Source organism: Diprion similis, chromosome 10 (genome assembly GCF_021155765.1).
Source record: "Diprion similis isolate iyDipSimi1 chromosome 10, iyDipSimi1.1, whole genome shotgun sequence".
Classification (NCBI taxonomy): domain Eukaryota; kingdom Metazoa; phylum Arthropoda; class Insecta; order Hymenoptera; family Diprionidae; genus Diprion; species Diprion similis.
The window spans coordinates 7430064-7448464 of record NC_060114.1 but is presented as its reverse complement, the minus strand read 5'-3'; the positions used below and the strand labels follow the sequence as shown (position 1 = coordinate 7448464).

At 35.5% G+C, this 18401-nt stretch overlaps 1 protein-coding gene across 7 annotated transcripts in view; it reads left to right on the top strand.

Annotated features, from left to right (window-relative positions):
• LOC124410813 (protein ECT2) overlaps nt 1-18401 on the top strand; it is a 37482-nt gene extending 19081 nt beyond the window's left edge. For 6 of the 7 annotated variants that reach the window (XM_046889458.1, XM_046889455.1, XM_046889459.1 and 3 more), the window contains 3 exons: nt 247-365; nt 2779-2822; nt 3320-4141. In XM_046889458.1, coding sequence (XP_046745414.1) covers nt 247-365; nt 2779-2821 — 162 coding nt within the window. In that variant the 3' untranslated portion in view covers nt 2822; nt 3320-4141. Of the gene's footprint in view, nt 1-246; nt 366-2778; nt 2904-3319; nt 4142-18389 lie in introns of those variants that run through there. The other variant, XR_006929625.1, reaches the window with a different exon arrangement.

Below are 18401 nucleotides of genomic sequence, written 5' to 3'. Positions count from 1 at the left end.
ATTCAGACAATGCCCGACCAATTCATTCTCAATTTCGTCTCGTTCGTTGTTTTTTTTTTTTTTTTTTTTTATTTTTATATCGACGTCTCGTATCTCTGACAAGTAAAATTTTACCATTGAATTGAAATATCAGACAAAGCTATTCAGATATTCTCAATGATTACAGACGGTTGAGCCAATTTGGTGTTAAACCTTAACATATCTGGATCGAAATTAATATTTCTGTTTTACATTTTTCTTCTTCAGGAATTAGGTAACGGCGGTTCAGGATCGCCAACGAGAGACGAAGTATTGGTAGCTCCTATGTCTGTACAGCCGACGAGAAAGGCGAAATGCAGTTCGCTCAGCATGGCGTCGTTGAGAAGGTTGTAACGAATACTCAGGCCTTTAAAAAAAAAAAATTGCACATAGTCCATATTTAATTGATGCGACGCTATTTCCATCTCTCTGCCGTTTTCACCCCGCCTACGCTCGCCTCCATTTCTCACCTTCATCGCTAGTTTTGTTCTTGTTTTTGTACACAGCTTTTACTACATCTAGATAAATAAGATTGTGTTATTTTTTCGTTTTTTTTTTGTTTTTTTTTTTTTTTTTGTTCTTTTTTTTCTACCTCTTTATCTTTTAAGGTACGAGGCTAAGATCTGATTAAATTGTACAATATTTAGCTAACACTTGACGGGGGTACAAATGTATTATTATTATTTTATTTTTATTTTTTTTCCTTTTTTACGGATTCTCTTTCGTTTTTCCGTCCGGATTTTTTTTTTTTTTTTTTTTTTCTCCTATTCTTCATCTTTTTGGCCTGAATGACTGAATATAATTATCCGCCTATCGGGATTAGAGAAGAACGGATGAAAATTATAGAATGAAAACGTGAAAGAGACGATGAATCTCCATATAATACGAAGCGTCTAGTTACGCAAGAAAGAAAGAAAGAAAGAAAAAAAAAAAAAAAAAAAAACATCCAATGTCGAGATATAATCATATTCGAATATCTAACGATTTTTCGTAACGTTTTGTTCTTAGTTTCTTACTCTTTTGCTGTTTGTTCTCTATCTTCTCTCTTAATTTCCTTCAAAAACAAAACGCGCGATACGCGAAAAAATTTAACGATAGCCGCGCTTTTAAATCAATGATAGTAATAATAATCGATCGAAATATGAAAAATGATGACGATAGTAACGACAACAAGAACAAGAACAACAATAATAATAATGATAATAAAAAAATTATTATAACAGTAACGGTAACAATCATAATAACAATGATAATAATGGTAATAATAATTATGCCTGGCAAATTTATTTATTATGATTGAAAAACTAAACGAAAAAAAAAAAAAAAAAAAAAAAAGAAATACCGGTACGCCAGTAACTGGTACACCATATAATATTCAAAGACTAGAACGTATCAAGTAAGAAATGAAAACTTGAATTGTATGTGTACAAATTAACTTTCGAAATTATCAGTATTATTATCAATGTTATCGTTATTTTCATTATCATTATTATGATTGTTATTATTATTATTTTTACTATTATTATCATCATCATCATTATTATTATTATTATTATTATTATTATTTTTAATACAACCGAATAGTATTAGCTTTTATGTTAACTCTTAGTAATTTTTTTTTGTATTGTTATATGTAATTTTGTCCATAATATTTATTTTTTAATTAAAATTACCGTTATTATGATGAGTTTATTACTATTCTTATTATTTCTGGTATAATTATTAATACTATCGCTAAGTAATATTGCTGTTAATGTTTATTATTATTATTATTATTATTATTATTATTATTATTATCATTAGTGAATTATAAATCATAACTAAAGACATATTATAAATACAAACATAGTATTATACAAACTGCATATAATACATTATTTGCATTAACTTTAACATTTTGTAATTGTGTATCACACACGATCATTATTCACGCTATTCTCATATCATTCTGCACACACACACACACACACACACTCATAAGTTGAACTATATTAACATATAATCATGCCAATTTGACGATTAAAACAACAAATATTTATAATATAATACCTGGTTTTGTAAAAATAACAAAAACGACAACAACAACGTTAATAGTTGATACGATACGATATGATCCGGAAATACGGTGAAATTCAACGACGCGAACGTGATTTTTTTGCTGCATTTGTTTCTACTTGTAATTTTGATGAATCTTGATTGACGTGTACTTATTCGTTTCTATTTCAGTTCTTCTTATCTTTAATTTTTTTTTATTTTTGTGTGAGTGGGTGATCCGAGCATTGATTATGTATACATATTTGTATAAATTGTAGTGACAGATAAAACTCAATATTTTCCGTTCGTAAAGTTCGTAAAAACAAAAAAAAAAAAAAACACAACATGAAAAAATTGATTATTTTTAGGAAAAAAAAAAAACGAAGTTTCTTAACCAAAGAGACAGCCATTTGCTTCACTTCATCCGCATATCACATCGCTTTGCATTACGCACTAATCAGCAGATGCTTAGTAATAATGATGATAATAATCGCTGCAGTTTTTTTTTTTTTTTCATTTTATTTTTAATTTTATTTTTACTTTAACATTGCCCTTTTTATACAATGTTATTATTGTCCATAGCGTTCCATTCGATACGCATATTTGTATCGAAATAACTTGAATCTGCAATGATTACGAATCTGACTAATTTTTAATTCTTTATTTCTCTCCCTTTTTTTTTTTTTTTTTTTTTTCTTCTTTTTTTGATGCTCCTCGTTTCACCAGAAACTGTTCAGAGGAAGTTGTTCAGGACAAGTCCGAGCTCTGAGGTACAGTATATAATATCCGCTTCATTACTATTCGTCATTAAGTAGATATCCAGACGCGCAATTATTGAGATCCTTAATGGAGTGCCCTGGTCGATGTCGAAATCGACGAGGGCACTCCCTTAAACTCTGAAGAGGCCATCTTGCGTTAGTCAAAATGCATACTAATCGGTCCGTATATAATTATAAAAGTTCTTTTTCGTCTGTTATTTTACTATAGAATGATTTAATGTCGCGAAATAAAAGCTTGACAGTTTGCGTGACGTTATCGTCGGCTTTGTTTCCGGTATATTCACTCGAAACGATCAGCTGTTACCAACTCCTGGTGCCATATTGCTTCAAAAACTCTGTTATTATAAGGATCTTAATATACTATATAACCTATTCCTCAGTTAAGATTTGAATAATATCTCGGATACCCTTTGATTCCGTTATATTCTTTTTAAGCCCCGATCATGTTTTTCCACACTATTTTATGAAAAAATAATACACCTTGACAGAATCACCAACGGTGCTGTACATTTGACGAAAATTATCATCAATGATAGCTGCAAACGAGAACGACAACGTTGAGTTATATCCGATGCATGAACATACATACCTCTTAAATATTACTAGACCGTAAAAATAATAATAGTTATAGTGGTAATAATAATAATAATAATAATAATGATAATCGAATTTTGTCGCATTATGAATACAGAGAGAAAATATCACTAAACGCGAAAAAAGGAACAAGGAAACTGAGAATATAAATATATATGAAAGTAATTTGAAAAAAGATCGAATCACAAATGAAGACAATCACGAATGATGATAATAATTATTACCATTATTTAGTTTCATCGATATTGTTATTATTATTATTATTATTATTGTTATCATTATCGAAGTTACCTGTAGTTATCGCGGAAAATAATAGTAATATGAACTTCAACGACAGGCAAGACAAGGGAAGGAATGAAATAATAATCGTTATAAAAAAAAGAGCAATTTGTAATAATTTATTGTTTGTAAGATACATTGGAATATTGATACAGTATATACATAGTGTGTATTATATATTATAATGATGATGTATGTACATATAATAGCTCTGACCCGGTGTTGAATATTTACAATTAAAATTGATAACCATAGCCTGCTTATAGTTTATAATATGGTAATGATGATAATGAATGGATAAATATATAGATTAATTACATACCGATGAGCGTAATGAACGGCAGCCTTGTGTGATATTGTTTCTATAATAAGTATGTAGTTTGAGAAATGTTGTACGACGACGATGATGATAGTAATAATGAAGATAATAAAGAAAAGTAAAAAGAATACAAAGAATCTTCATTTTTCTCGCGTTTTTTTTCATATTTTATTTTCGCACTATGCAGATTTCATTTCTCGGTTATATATCTTATAATGAATAAATATTAAAGAATACAGAAGAAGCCACGATGTGAAAATGTAAACCATTTGTTATCACGTGATTAGCTAATAACTAAATAAATAAACGAACGATTGGATGAATGATTTGATAAATAAATCACAAACGGATAATAATATAATGAATATACGTTGGAAAGTTGACGTTAAAGCGTGTACGTTGAATCTGAAGTTAAACAGAACAGTTGAGATTCTTATATAAATAAATCCAGTGACGTACGTGGATAAAAGTTAATAATACTGTGGAATTGTGAGTAGGGAATGAATAATTATAATTATTGGCAACTATCTTGCGAATAAGGTATGGAAATTGTAATATTAATAACAATAATGATAATAATAATGGTAATAGTAACAGTGAATAGATATACATATAATAAAATAGGTTCTCTTGGTATTTTGTTTCAGTTACTATAAATTTTATTGATGCGATTTATCGACCTTATCCAAATTATACATGCGAATTTCCGGTGTCAAAGGTCAACTAGAACAACGGTTAAATACCTGATTTTTCCTGAAGTGTATCTACAAGAATTACTAATACATACAAAGAAATGTGCTACTTACACAGAATACACAGAAGCAAGAAAGAAAAAAACTTTTTCAATAAAGAAAAACACCGAAAAACTGTTGAAACATTTTCACATACTCATGAGCAGATACTAAAAATATTAGTTATCACTCTCTATATGCAATACAGTCGTTACCGACCCAAACTAGAAAACAAAATTATGTCGAGCATAACGAGAGCTTTATGCTTTGTCAAGTTCCTTGGGTGACATAATAACTTAAAGGAAAACGGAGCAAGATCTCAAACCCACTATTATAAATTTTATCTTTACACAATTGGATATAATCGTTTGAAATCGCTAAAGAGAAGAGTAAAACACAATCCTTTAGCTGCACGATTATTTATATTTATACTGCCTTCCTTGATCAGGAAAAAAAATTTACTAACAAAAAAGGTATGACATGAAAATTTTTTAAACATTTTTCTCTACAGTTGAATGGATTCTTTACATTTCAATATTTCTGTTAAATTCGATTTCGTGATTAAAATCACGATTTTGTTGCCAATTTGTAAAATATTAATAAGAAATCATGTATACACTTATGTTTATGGAAAAGGTATTGCGCTGCAGAAAGTAATGCGGAAGTGATCAGAAAACTGTACGAGGTCTGATGGTACGCAGATAAATCGGATCATGCTGGGAATAGAATCGGTGGAAATATACAAAAAAAGTAACGTTCAACGCCCTACTTATGGAATACAATGCGACCCTCAAAACAACTCAAAGTTTTTCATTACTGTATAAATTGGATTTAACATTGAAGTAAGTGTTTCTTTTTCTACCCTTGCAATTCTATGCTGAATTTCTAAAGTCCAATGAGTATCTATATAGAGGCTCTTATAGATCGATTCAGAGACGAGAAGATTTTCGAAATCGATTCACATTTTTTTTTGATTTTCTGGATTCAAAACTGGAAGGAATTTCCTTTCTAATTAAAATTTAATATGCCGATGAAAAATAACAAGATTATCGGACGACTGACATGGCAATCTAAACGAGGAACCGTGATCCGATTGTTTCTGGGGTTTTATCAAACTTTTGGATCTTTCGATGGAATTAAACGGTATCTACTACATAAAGTTTCAATCTAATTCTGAAGAAACAAGGCTTCTTGTGATGTTACGTTTGCTCGTGGCGATATAATATAGGTTGAAGCATTGACGCAAGAATTAATTATAGTTTTGACGCCTTATTGTTCAGCCACACTTTTGTGTCAGATCTTTAAATACTAATTTGACTAATGTGTGATCCTTATTCGTTTCTACTTTTCTCGAGACAAATTGAACATGGACTCATATTTTACTTTACAATATTTTCAAATAGTGGTAACTTTCGAATTGTGAATCAATCTGGCACAGTTCAAAATTCAAATTTCTCATGCTGAAATGTACGTTCTGAAAAGGTATGAGTTGAACTCTATGATTAATATAGAATTCCGAAAAAGTTTACAACGAGGAAACTGTCCGACAAAATGGAATAAAATCATTTTCTGCAAAACAGCCATTTCTAACTTGTCTTTTTTCTAATTACTTATGACTCTTAAGGCAACATCCGAGTTGGTACGGAACGCCCTATATGCTATGAATTTGCCTAATGATAGGCTTATCCGAAGCCGAGGGTGAAAGCCGTGGAAAGTTATATTTATTACATAGATAATTGCATGTGCTAAGAGCCGCTAAAGTAAATGAATAAAAGGATAAATAGATAAACAAAATTTACTCTAAAGCGAGGCTAAAACTAAAAATTGTATCCTCGTTATTTTCTGTTATATAAATCTGGCGATAACATCGTACGACGTATTTTTCTCACCGTTTCTATGCGGGTATAATTCAATTTCCAACATTCGAATTTGCACTCCCCGGTCTCTCACACCCCTCTTCCTGCCCCTTATAATAATAAATGAAGGGAAACAGGGGCGTGAGATGAAACGTGCAAAAAGTACTTGTATAGCCTGTAATTCAAATTATAATTAAATCAGATATTAAAGGAAGTAAAAAAAAAAAAATTAAACTGACGAGGCTGGGAGATAGGAAATAATTGTAGAAAAAAGTTCGTAATTGGTGCGGTTATCAAAGCCGGACGGTAAAGGCGGCATATTATCCTGTGTATATGACCTAAGGTAGGTATATACATAACTACATATATGTCTACCTATTTACAGCCCTTTAAATTAAAAGAAACGAGAGAAGGTAAATGGAGAGGTAAAAAATAAAATGAAAGAATATTTTTTCATGCCCAATGCCTTCGCTCATTTTCCTTTCTATTTCTTCCTTAATTTCTTTGCAAAATTTTGCCGAACTGAATCGAAAACAAATGATATTATATTGCCGAAATATGTGAGGTAAAATTTGCGGCTGCAGGCTTGCGTGTTTAGTATAATAGATGTATATCTATAAGATGCAGGAAAAGGGTTGTGAGAAAAAAAAATTCCGCGCGACCGTAAAACGGGAGAGAAAAAAAAATGTGAAAAAATATTGCTTACGCGCTGCCATCAGGCGGGAGGCTGAGAGAAAATGAGAGAGAAAGAAGAAGCGAGTGCGAAAGAGAGGGAAGGTGGAAAAGGGTTAGAAGCTATGAAGGTGAATTTAGGGAATAATGTATGTCAGGACCCTGGAGACAAAGAGGTAAAAAGAAACGAACAAACTTTTCGTTCCGTTGCACGAAATGTGTGAATTGAAATAAAGTTTCTCATTTTCTGTTAGATCGATGTTTTCAAAGTTTTACATTGTTCTCATTCCTTCTTACTGATATGCGTGTCGATGTTTCTTTCTTTTAACAGAATACCCGGGAATTAAAAGTAACGTAGAGAATCAGAGAGAGAGAAACAATTGAACGATTTTATGTTTTGTCTGTCTTGATGCTTTTTTGTTTTAACATGATTCCCGGGAATTAAAAGAAACGTATAGAGAATCAATCGAATTTCACGTAATTATCAATTATGTATTCACAATAACAGAAACTCATCATTAGAAGGAGACAGGAACCAAAAGATAAAGAGCGAGAGAGAGAGTAAGAGATAAAGAGAGAAGCATACAAAGGTTGCCTAGAGACGGTCTGCGGAACGTCAGCAGACAAGCAGGTGAATTCTCTGAGGAAGAATAAGATTGGAGAAATGCGCTATAAGATACGGTGGAAAATTGTGGAAAACGCCTACCCCACAGGAGAAGCCCGAGGCTACTCGTGTCCTCGGTTGAATAAAAGTAAGTAGGTACATATGAAATACATACACGCATGCATACATACATACATGCAGGAGTAAGGTTATGTGCACGCATCTAATAATATTTATGTATACCTATATACATTTACCTACAGTTGGTAAATACAAGTATACACGTATCAGTGTGTGTGTGTGTGTGTGTGTGTGTGCGAATCGATGTGTATGGGGCATTCCATGCTGGATTAACCAATTTTAAGTCACGGGTTTTGAAATTTTTTTTTTAAGCTTCTTTGGGTCATATTAGCATTACCAAATTTCGCAATTTATTGGAAAAAAAAAAATTCTTTACGAGAGTACTTTTGAAGCTACTTATAATCAAACTTTCTGCATTAATTTACACTTTTTTTTTAATTTTCGAAAAATTCCTAAGAATGTTATCGTTTATTGCGCTAATTTGAAGATTAGTTTTAATATGGAACGATTTGTTTTTATATTATTCTCACACTTTGAATAATTTTGGATTAATTGTAAGATTAATGATTGATGTATTAGAAAATTTTATTAAAAGAAACAAATATCGCGATGAATTTTTTTAACGTTTTTTTAAGCCGTCTGGAAACTGTCACCTATTAAAATCTGGTTTAGCTCACGCTTCTTTGAGATTTTTTAAAAATTTCCAAAAGGTTGATTTCACCTAGTAGATAATTTTGAAAATTTTTCAGAATTTCGGTTTTGATATCACCGGAACGTTATACAACGATTAATGTCAATTAAAAATCTTTAGAAGTGCACAAAAAAAAAAAAAAAAAAATCATTTCGTCGGAACAAAAAAAAAGTGTCACTAATTTGAAAATGCTTGAATATTCGTAACTCGAGAGTAATTCATTAAGAAAAATCTTTCAAGATAAAGTAGGAGTTTCAGTGAAGCTCTTACCACCTCAAAAATTTCCAACAAAATCAACAATAGCGATAGTCAAAACTGTTCGATTTGGCATCGAATAAGTAGTGGAGAAATGATGACGCAGGAGAGCGTGAGCGACTCCGAGAGGCATCGTCGCAGGGTTCCGTCCAGGCAGTGTTTCTCAGCCCCCTCGAAAATCAATGTGAGCTCTCCTCCTCCCTCCCTCGCTCTCTCTTACTTTGTCCCGCTCCTGCTTTCGCCCTCCTCGTCTCTCTTGCTTCGCGCAATACGCACGGTTCTCTACACTTATAGCTGTCTCTACTTTTCCACCCTCCCTTAGCACCGTCGTCAGTTAACGTGAACAAGATTGGCACGGGTGATCGAAGCTTTACACCATCAAAGCTCCTGCAGCATCCTATACCTCATACTCTACATGCTACTTGCACTCTTTCTCTCCTCACGATCAGGTCTGAACGCGCTCCTTCAACCCCTTCGCAACCTGCTCGAACCTCGTTTCGCGAATCACAGGTGGAAAGGGTATTAAATGCTAATTTTGTTTATCCGCTGTTTACCTCTGATTTTTGTTTTCTTCGTTTTTTTTTTAAATTTTATCTAGGTTTTTACTCATTTGTTGCTCTTCCGAAAAAGATACAATTTTTATAAAAAAATTATCACAGAAAAAAAACCCTTATAGGATCACTTTGTTGGTCGTTTGTCCGTCTGTCAAGACCCTTTTGTTCAGTAACAATTACTAGAGGTATAAAGTTGAAATTAATAACAAATACTAAGAGCTATGGTCCATTGTTTTAATTTTGCTCGAGTTTGCTTCGTGAGATGTTTACAAAAATCTAGACAAAGTAAATTTGTTGCACGATTCTATCGTACTCATCAGAAATATAAATAGAAATTATGTCAACATGGATTAGAGAAGTTTCGTGAATTTTCTTCATTTTGTACTTTGGTGAAGTTTGGAGACAAGTTGACTTGGTTATTTGTATACTTTTTTATTGGAAACAATATTGAATCAAATTATCAGAAGGTTAAAAAAATACCGTGTGACGTTATCTATGCTAAAGTATATTATACACTAAACATATATCCTATGCATAAAAAAACAATGATATCCAAATGCATACACTTTCAAAATTATCGAAGGAGAATTTTTTTTACAATATTCTTTTTATTGTCTTCGCGACGTTGCAATAAACGAAATAAAACAAAATGTTTGACCGGACATTTTTTTACATTTCTGTTTCCAAAACCAAAATAACGATAAGTGTGCTCTGGCTTTACTCAGTCTCAGTTTAACAAAAGTCACAAATTAATTTGATTCCGAGAATGCATCGATACTAACTACTAAGTCCATCGGATTCAAACGCAATATCAAATAAATTATACAAATAATCAAGAACAATAATATCACGATTACAAACGCACCGATGTTCGAAATCTTAGTCACGTCTATGCAGTATCACAGTTTGTATTGTGACGTTGCACCGTCGTACCATGTGTACGTCACAATAAACCAACCCTAAACCCCCCGAGTGGAGCCGAACTGGGCCGAGTAGGCACGGAAAAATCCGAAGTCATTCGGCATTGCCGAGCGAGGTTGGTCAGTAAGTAACCAGCCTCCGTGCACGACGCACAGTTTATCCATGAAGTATACGCAAGAGAAAGAGAGGAGATCAAGCAACACATGGGACATGGCCTATAAGGCCAATACCTGATGGTTTGAGAGAAAAAAAAAAAAAAAAAAAACCAACGTCAGCTTACTGCTCTCTTCACTCCTCCACCTCTGCTAGGATTGCATTTTACACTTTCCCATTTCGCGGGTCACTTCTTTGTTCTTTCTTGGTTTCAAAGCAAATACATGCACTCTCGGAATGTCATTTCATCTAGGTTGTCTCGATCTTTTCACCTACCAGTCTCTCGCCTGTTCCCAAATTCCAGATTTCGCGCAGGGAATCCCGTGACAGTATCTATTGATTGTCGGGGTTAGAACCTATGTTTTTAAATTTTTATGATACCATCGATTTCTCGGTAATCAGGAACGAATCCGATGACATGACTTTCTCCTGAAATGGCGAACAAATAACACCTACGAGTTCAGGGTTGTAAAATTTTGTGAGTAATGTTAAGACGTCCTAGCCTACCGTGTATTTAAAAATGATCGTTTGTCTCGTTTGACACATTTAGGCTGAAGGTATATAACTGTACCATGGACAGCAGCAAAGAAACGAAACGATTATGTTTCAGATCTTCCTGGCGCCTTTAAGACGTCTTTTGGATCTTCGGTTTGGATGGTTAAGATGGTAGGAAAGACCGTTGGAAAAGATTTAGAAGAAAAATATGAAAGAAGACAAATCGAGCTAAGGTCGAACTTGAAAAAAAAATCAAAATGGAAACCGGATCATGTCTGTTTCGAGATGCACAACCGATGGCCTCTTGTGCATGTGCATATGCGGTAAGGTATACATATGTATCCATATACATATATGGATATGAGTTTTACGTACAGAATTGAAAACGCAACACGTATAATGTTTTGCGCTTTATCTTAAGAAGGTGTCCAGGTCGATTTCGACGCCCACGTACATATGTCTCCGGATATCGAAGTCCACGTGTTTGAAACGCAAAAAGAGTTTAACAGCCCCATTCTGTACACAATTCTGAACAAAAAGAGTGTAATAAATTTTCATTTAACGCAACAATAAAGAAACTGCACGAAAACTACGAAATCACAATAGTGAATTCGTAGTTTTCGTGCCATTTCTTTATTTCTGCATCAAATAAAAACTTATTGGAGTCTTTTTGTTCAGAATTGCGTATAGAATGAGGCTGTTAAGCCCTTTTTGCGTTCAAAAGACGTGGACTTTGACATCCGATGATACGTACGACAACGTTAAAATTGGCCAGGGTACCACCTAACCTGACCTGACCAGACTAAATTTAATTTGCTCGATCTGCCCATATCTGTGATACTTGCTTCTATTACCGTTTGTACACATCAAACTGAGGGGTGCAGTCACGATCGGAATACTCTGATCGTCTACGTTGTAAATGTGATGTCGGCTGAGTGCATCTATGTTTGCATGAATTTACTGGGCGTACGCCATAACTCGAATGTCGTTGAAACCACGGGCTTCGCTCCGCGTCGTAAAACCAATTTTACTTGCACAGGCTAAAACGCAATTTCGACGTTGTACGTATATCATTGTTATTGTTGTTGTTGTTGTTGTCGTCGTTACTGTTTCTCTTTTCCTTTCCTCAATGCTACAGTGGGGCAAGTGGCAATATATTTTCGAATTTCGAAGTTTTTCTTCTTCTTTTTTTTATTTTTTATTTCGTGTTACATCCAAAATATTACGTAAATCAATATGTATAATATACATATATATTATATAATAAAATATTCATGAACTGTTCACTCAATTATTTAAAATGATAATTGAGTCGTAGATGACGATCAGCAATCAGGAGCTTCTCAAGATAATCAGCATTGTACTTGAGGCAGCGGTTGGTAGGGAATTTGAATCGTCCGTTGGGAGGAAAGGTCTGGGGGGGGGGGGGGGGGGGGAATTCACCGCGAACTTCCGAGCTAATGGCCAACCAATAAAATTGACAGTATTCTTCGGTATTTCGGCAGCAGCAGTCGCGACAATTTCCGAGTGCTCATCCCCTAGCCGCTAACTGTTATCCGCAATAGTTGATCCTCAAGGTTAATTGGTTAGGACTGGTGCGGATTAGTTCACTTCTCTATATGCGAGAAGAATTAAAATATGAACAAGTATTTATGAAGTTTAAAAAATTAAATTAAAAAATACCATATTTCTTCTTTCCGGGAAAATCCAGAATCAAATTACATTGCTCAATAAATTGATATATGTATATATAAATTCAGTTAACAAATAATTATAATATATATTTAATTAGTATAAAAATCCGGAGTGGGAAAAAAGTTATTCTATTATAAGCAATAGGTATTCCTAGATTTCAGGACAAAATAGTAGCTACGTCGTGCAGTGCAGGTTTTGCAATTTTTTTTTTTTTTTGCCCGCTAAAATATTTTTCAATATTTTCAAGAAAATTATTATTATTTGAGATAAAATATATTCCTTAAAATATGCGATCTCGCGCCCCAACCCCCCGACGCGCGACGGTGGCTTCTTCCCCGACCTTACCCCGCAGCTTTCCTTTTATTCGTTTGCATTCATGTTCTACGTAATGCTCTTCCCTCCGACCTTGGTTGCAATATTTCCACCTACTGCCACGAAAAATATTGTTCGCACTACGGTTGTGAAACTTTACCCTCTAGGAACGAAAACTATTAATTAAGCTTTGATGATTGTATATTCCGCCTGGGAAGTTCATTTGATTGCAGCCTCTATTTTGGAGGATTAAGGCGAGAAATACCGGAATTTGTTAGGTAATTAAATGAGTCGAGTGATGTATCATCTATATATATATATATTTATATACGTACAGAGAGAGAGAGAGAGGGGGATCGCTGCAAAGGTAAAAAAAAGTTTCCTTGGAGATGAATTAATTAATAAAGTTAAATGATAGTTAATTTGATGCCCGGTTTATATCAGAATAATCAAATTAACCGACCGTCGAGAAATGCGTGGCAGTTGTATGGGTTTGATTCTCACCGATATTCCTGGGGTCTGGGGGACGATCTGGGGTAGATTCGTACAGTATTACACGCAAATCATGGACAGCGAGAGGGGGGAGGACGCGTCGTCGTCGATGAGCGAGGTCGACTAAAACCCGAGGTTTTGATTCTCTTGGGAATTCTGTAGTTCGTGGTCGTAAATCTTCTCTTTCCACGATCACTTGATCCCGCTTAATTAAAACCGTGACTAACGACTGTGGCGCTTGAATTGGACACGGCCACACGTCAACATCTATACCTGATGAATTATACATAAATACTCACGTATGTATGTACAATTTCTGCTGCCAATACGTTCATTGACAAAAAACGTTTCGGTATTCGAATGTCCGAATATCCGAATAGACGGACACTGCGATGCTCGTGATGCCGTTGAGTCCTGAAATTTCATCTTAAACTACTTCGCCTGACCTTTCCGGACTCGACCTGACTCGACCCTTGTACTTATAATTTGCAATTTAGGCTGGAAACGTCTCGCTTGTATTGATAAATTTACCGATTAGTTTAGCCCGGACGAACTGATCATTTGTGCAATTATTTTAGCTAATATCGGTAGCAGCTAAGCACAATTGTATCTTGTATTGTTTTCGTTCATATCCTGCAACTTTTCAGTAGCAAAGTTCCACATGGAAAAAAATTAAAGCACGCGTACACGCAACCGGGAAACAAAACGATAAACTTTGTTTTTTTATAAGACTGGCTCAAAAGATAATTCTTGTTAAACTATTTTTGTATTTTATTTTATTTTGGAAAGATTCAACGGACAAAATTTTGGTGAATATATATTAACGCTGCAAGGTTCAGTAAAAAAAAAGTTATACAACGGAATAGAAACCGTAATAATAACAGTCGTACATCGAAAATAAGAAAGATGGCGATGATTTCCTACTTCAATACTGTCACCCATTCACGGCGGTCCAAGATTTATTTTCATATTTATTACACGCGCATGACGTAAGTTCATAAATCAACTGTCTCTTCCCGCGTATAATTTCGAATTTTCGCGAAGCTGTGACGGAAGGCGAAGTGAATAAAACTATACGTCCATTTGTCTAACCTGATGTGCGTCTCACTTTTGAGGGGTGGAAATTCGCGATCCGTCTACCCTTGTGACCTGTACACTACGATGCAGGTTTATGCTTCACTCATGCGCCCCATTAATCTGAGACGTCATCTTCGCCGTCGTGGTAGGTGTGGTGAAAGATTTAATGGTCCAGATTGCCGTGCGTATGAGATTTGTTTCGACGCCTTTGCCTCCTCTCAGGGACCTGAATGTCAACATGTGGCTTATGCATGCATGCATGTAGACCAGTAGCAAAAACCAGCTCAACAGTAGCAGAATTCTACACTCACCATCCACCACATTTGTATTCGTGGGCTGAAGAGGACGGTTTACTCTGGATCAATGTCTATTATAATATGCCTTCATCGCGTCCCGAGGGACACACTGGTTTACCTCATCCCCTCTGACTTGGAATGAGCTGAATTTTGTCAGCTGGGAGAAGGGGAGATGATTATGACGATGATGATGATGATGATGATGATGATGGAAAACACGAAAATCTCTGAGAATTTTGACTCATATAACTTCTGTATATCTATACAATGCACGCATACAGTGGTAAAGTATCTGCGTCTATGGTTTTTTTTTACAGATGTAATTAACCGTGCTTTGTGTCGTCTGAAAGTAATTGAAGTCGCGTATCATGGGAGGTTATTTGAATTAATAGAGGATGCCATGATCAAAGAAGAATTTTTTATTTTCATTTTTTTTCTACCTTGTCCACTTGTCGAGGAAGAAAAATTACCCGACGAACCCTTTTATCTCTCCACAAGCTGCATGTACACAAGGGTTATACCTATACCACCACAACATCGAAAAGCGAAAGAGGGGAGAAAAAAAGATGAGAGGAATCAAGAAAGCCTAATACTTGCAGGAAACGAGGAGAAATTGATTCATTCGACGCGTTGGAGTCCACGGGTTCTCCCCTAAAAATTCGGGGTCACTTGACCCTCGAAGAATTTTATCTTTCAATGATTCGGTCGTGATTCTTAAGAATGAGAGAGCGATGGAGAAAGGTGATAGAAACCTGGGCCTTGGAGAACGGTGAGATCCGGTGTAGCGGATGACGAGGGTTCTGGTACAAAAAAATTGAACCTAGAGATCAAGGGGTTTGATTTCTGTGGGTCCCATGCAGTCCTTCCTCGATCTGCTCTCATAAGCGGTTCCTCGCTGATCCCAACCCCTCTCCAAGTATTGCAAAAACTGAAGAGCCGTCACGATAATACGTCCCGTTCCTGGTTCCTGCACCACTCGAGTGTCGGTGCGGATGTCAGTCTCGACACACTTCATTCACGATGTCCACTCGAGCGTAAACCATATATATTTCCAATTTGTTCATCGTACTCTGCAGTCTTGATGTCACTCATAATTATATCGACTAACTTCTGGATATTGAATTTGGCGTTTACTCTCTGTTCTGTATACGATCGGTTTGAATCATCCACCAACAGGCGACAGTTACAGTTTCTAGATTCGAATTCACATTCATCCGTAACCCGTCAAATTTAAGCGTGAAACTCGTGATTGAAAAAACGTGAATCTGGCATCAGTTTTTTGGAGAATGTTTAGAAAAATCGGTTAAGAAAATTAAGTCTCGCTGAAGTGGACTGACAATGAGTTATACATGACTTCTAAGAAGTTGGCTAGCAAAGAGGATAAAGAGTAAGGAGAAATAAAACTGGTTTATCATTTCACGCCTTCGAGACGAACGATTCTTTACTTCTCAGTACAGATTTGAGAAAAAAAATAGTGCGAAATAGAACAGCCTTCACGATTCTATTCGAATTCTGCTGCTGGACGTTGCTCAGCAAGATGGCGTCGAAAAAGTAATCAGCTGATCGTTTTTCAGTCTATATTTCACCAATATTATAAGGTGTCTTTTGCACAATCTTTTGCAAGACGTCACGCCTTTTTTTCGTTGGATAAATTTCTTTTTTCTTAAGGACTGGTTAGAAAAATACTTGTAAATTACAATATAAACGGTTTCGAATTGTATATTTCCTCTACTGCCATTCGACGTACTAGATCCCAGTATGAACGTACAGTTATAATCTTCTCTCGTTTGTTATATGTTATAATCGTGGGCTGTACTGCAGAGACGAAGTCCATCAATCTTTTCCATCCCTTTTTAACTGGGAGGGGTTAACAACTACAGACGGTAGCGGATAAATTGGGCGGCATTCAGCAGCGACAGGCTCTCGATTTCCATAAATTTTCGCCCCATCACATGAAGGAAAAAACATAAAAAGGGTAGAGTCCTTCATTGCCTGTTAGCAACGTCGTTATGCCCAAACATAACCAAACATGTACCGGATGTTGAATCATCATCGCCGCAGTTTCACGACTGATCGCTGTTTCTGAGAAAAATCAGAAGATAAGAAACGCAAGAGGAGTAAAAACGAAACAGAAGTGAAGTGAAAACGTACGGGACGTGTTTTTGATCCCCTTTCACGTCAGACGGCGAGAATAACCTTTTGTTACAATGGGCAGATCGTCCGCACCAATCGAACCCGCTTCAAACCGCGATCTTCAATATTCGATTGGTTCTCTCGTCCCTTTGATAACCGAGTGCGAATCCTCAGTCTGACGATGGAAATGTGATCGAGTGGCTGATGCATTGACGGTTACTTCGGCTCAAAAAAAAGGAGAAAATCCATCGCTCACAGCCGTCATTAACGTTTCGAGTTTAAACTCCGCCCGGTCCTTACTGACCCTCGAGAATTTCCTACTTTACCCATTCCCACAACTATGATAGTTTGTCACAAGTTAGTTGTGGCTTGACAGTCGATTATTCGATACCAACTATAGCCGTGCTTCCCGGAAAATTGATACTGCTTAATAGACCCATTGATTAAAAGATGCCCACGAAATAATATACGCGGTGTCGTAAAAGTATCAGGACGGCTGAATATTTCCTCAGGATCAACAAGATATTTTTAAAAAAGGTCAAGGTCATTCTTGTAGTAAATTTCAACAAGGTACTCTATGGTGATCTTGATGATGACCTTTAAGAAACCTCCTTTTTCTCATTACTTTTGTGACACCCTGTATAGCCGATCTGCATTGATTATCAAACTCTAGTATCGTTAATTTGATTCTGTGCGCAAAAACGTGACTCTGATAATCCGTTTGTTACAATAAGAATATCGGACAAAGGCATGAGTTGGAAAAATGGAATTGCATTCTTTCTTGAATTGAAAAGAACTTTAGTCTCAGTACTCAGGATTTTCTTCATTTAGTGATACGTTTTGGTATATCAAAAAACATCAGAGACGTATTTTTTCTTCGTGCAAATCGGCCTGTTTCAGAGGTGAGTCTCACTCCAAAGTTTTCTCTTAAAAATTGGTTTCTTGGGAGTTCACAATAACGACCTGAAATCTCGGGTACTTTCCTCGTTAGAAACGATGTCCGCAGAATTAAAGAGCTTTCGTATTCGTTATCCAGCAGCAAGTTGCTACAAGACAGTAACAGCAGCGCGGGACGTTTGTAATTTTTCAACACGAACAGAAGGCTGTACTTCATCTCCATTTCCGTCCTTGTCTGCAGTATATCAGTTGTACAGAAATTTCCCGAAAACAGCTCACGATCGTGGAAAATGAGCAAGAGCTTCAGGGATAAACCGACTAAACCATAATACCGCAGCTTACTTATGCAGTGTACCGGCTATTCCCAGCCCATATGAAGACCGGATTCTGGTCAGCAATTGGTATTAGCACCCCTACGTTATACCCATGCTCACAGTGTGGGCTCGACTAGCTCGGAAATGCG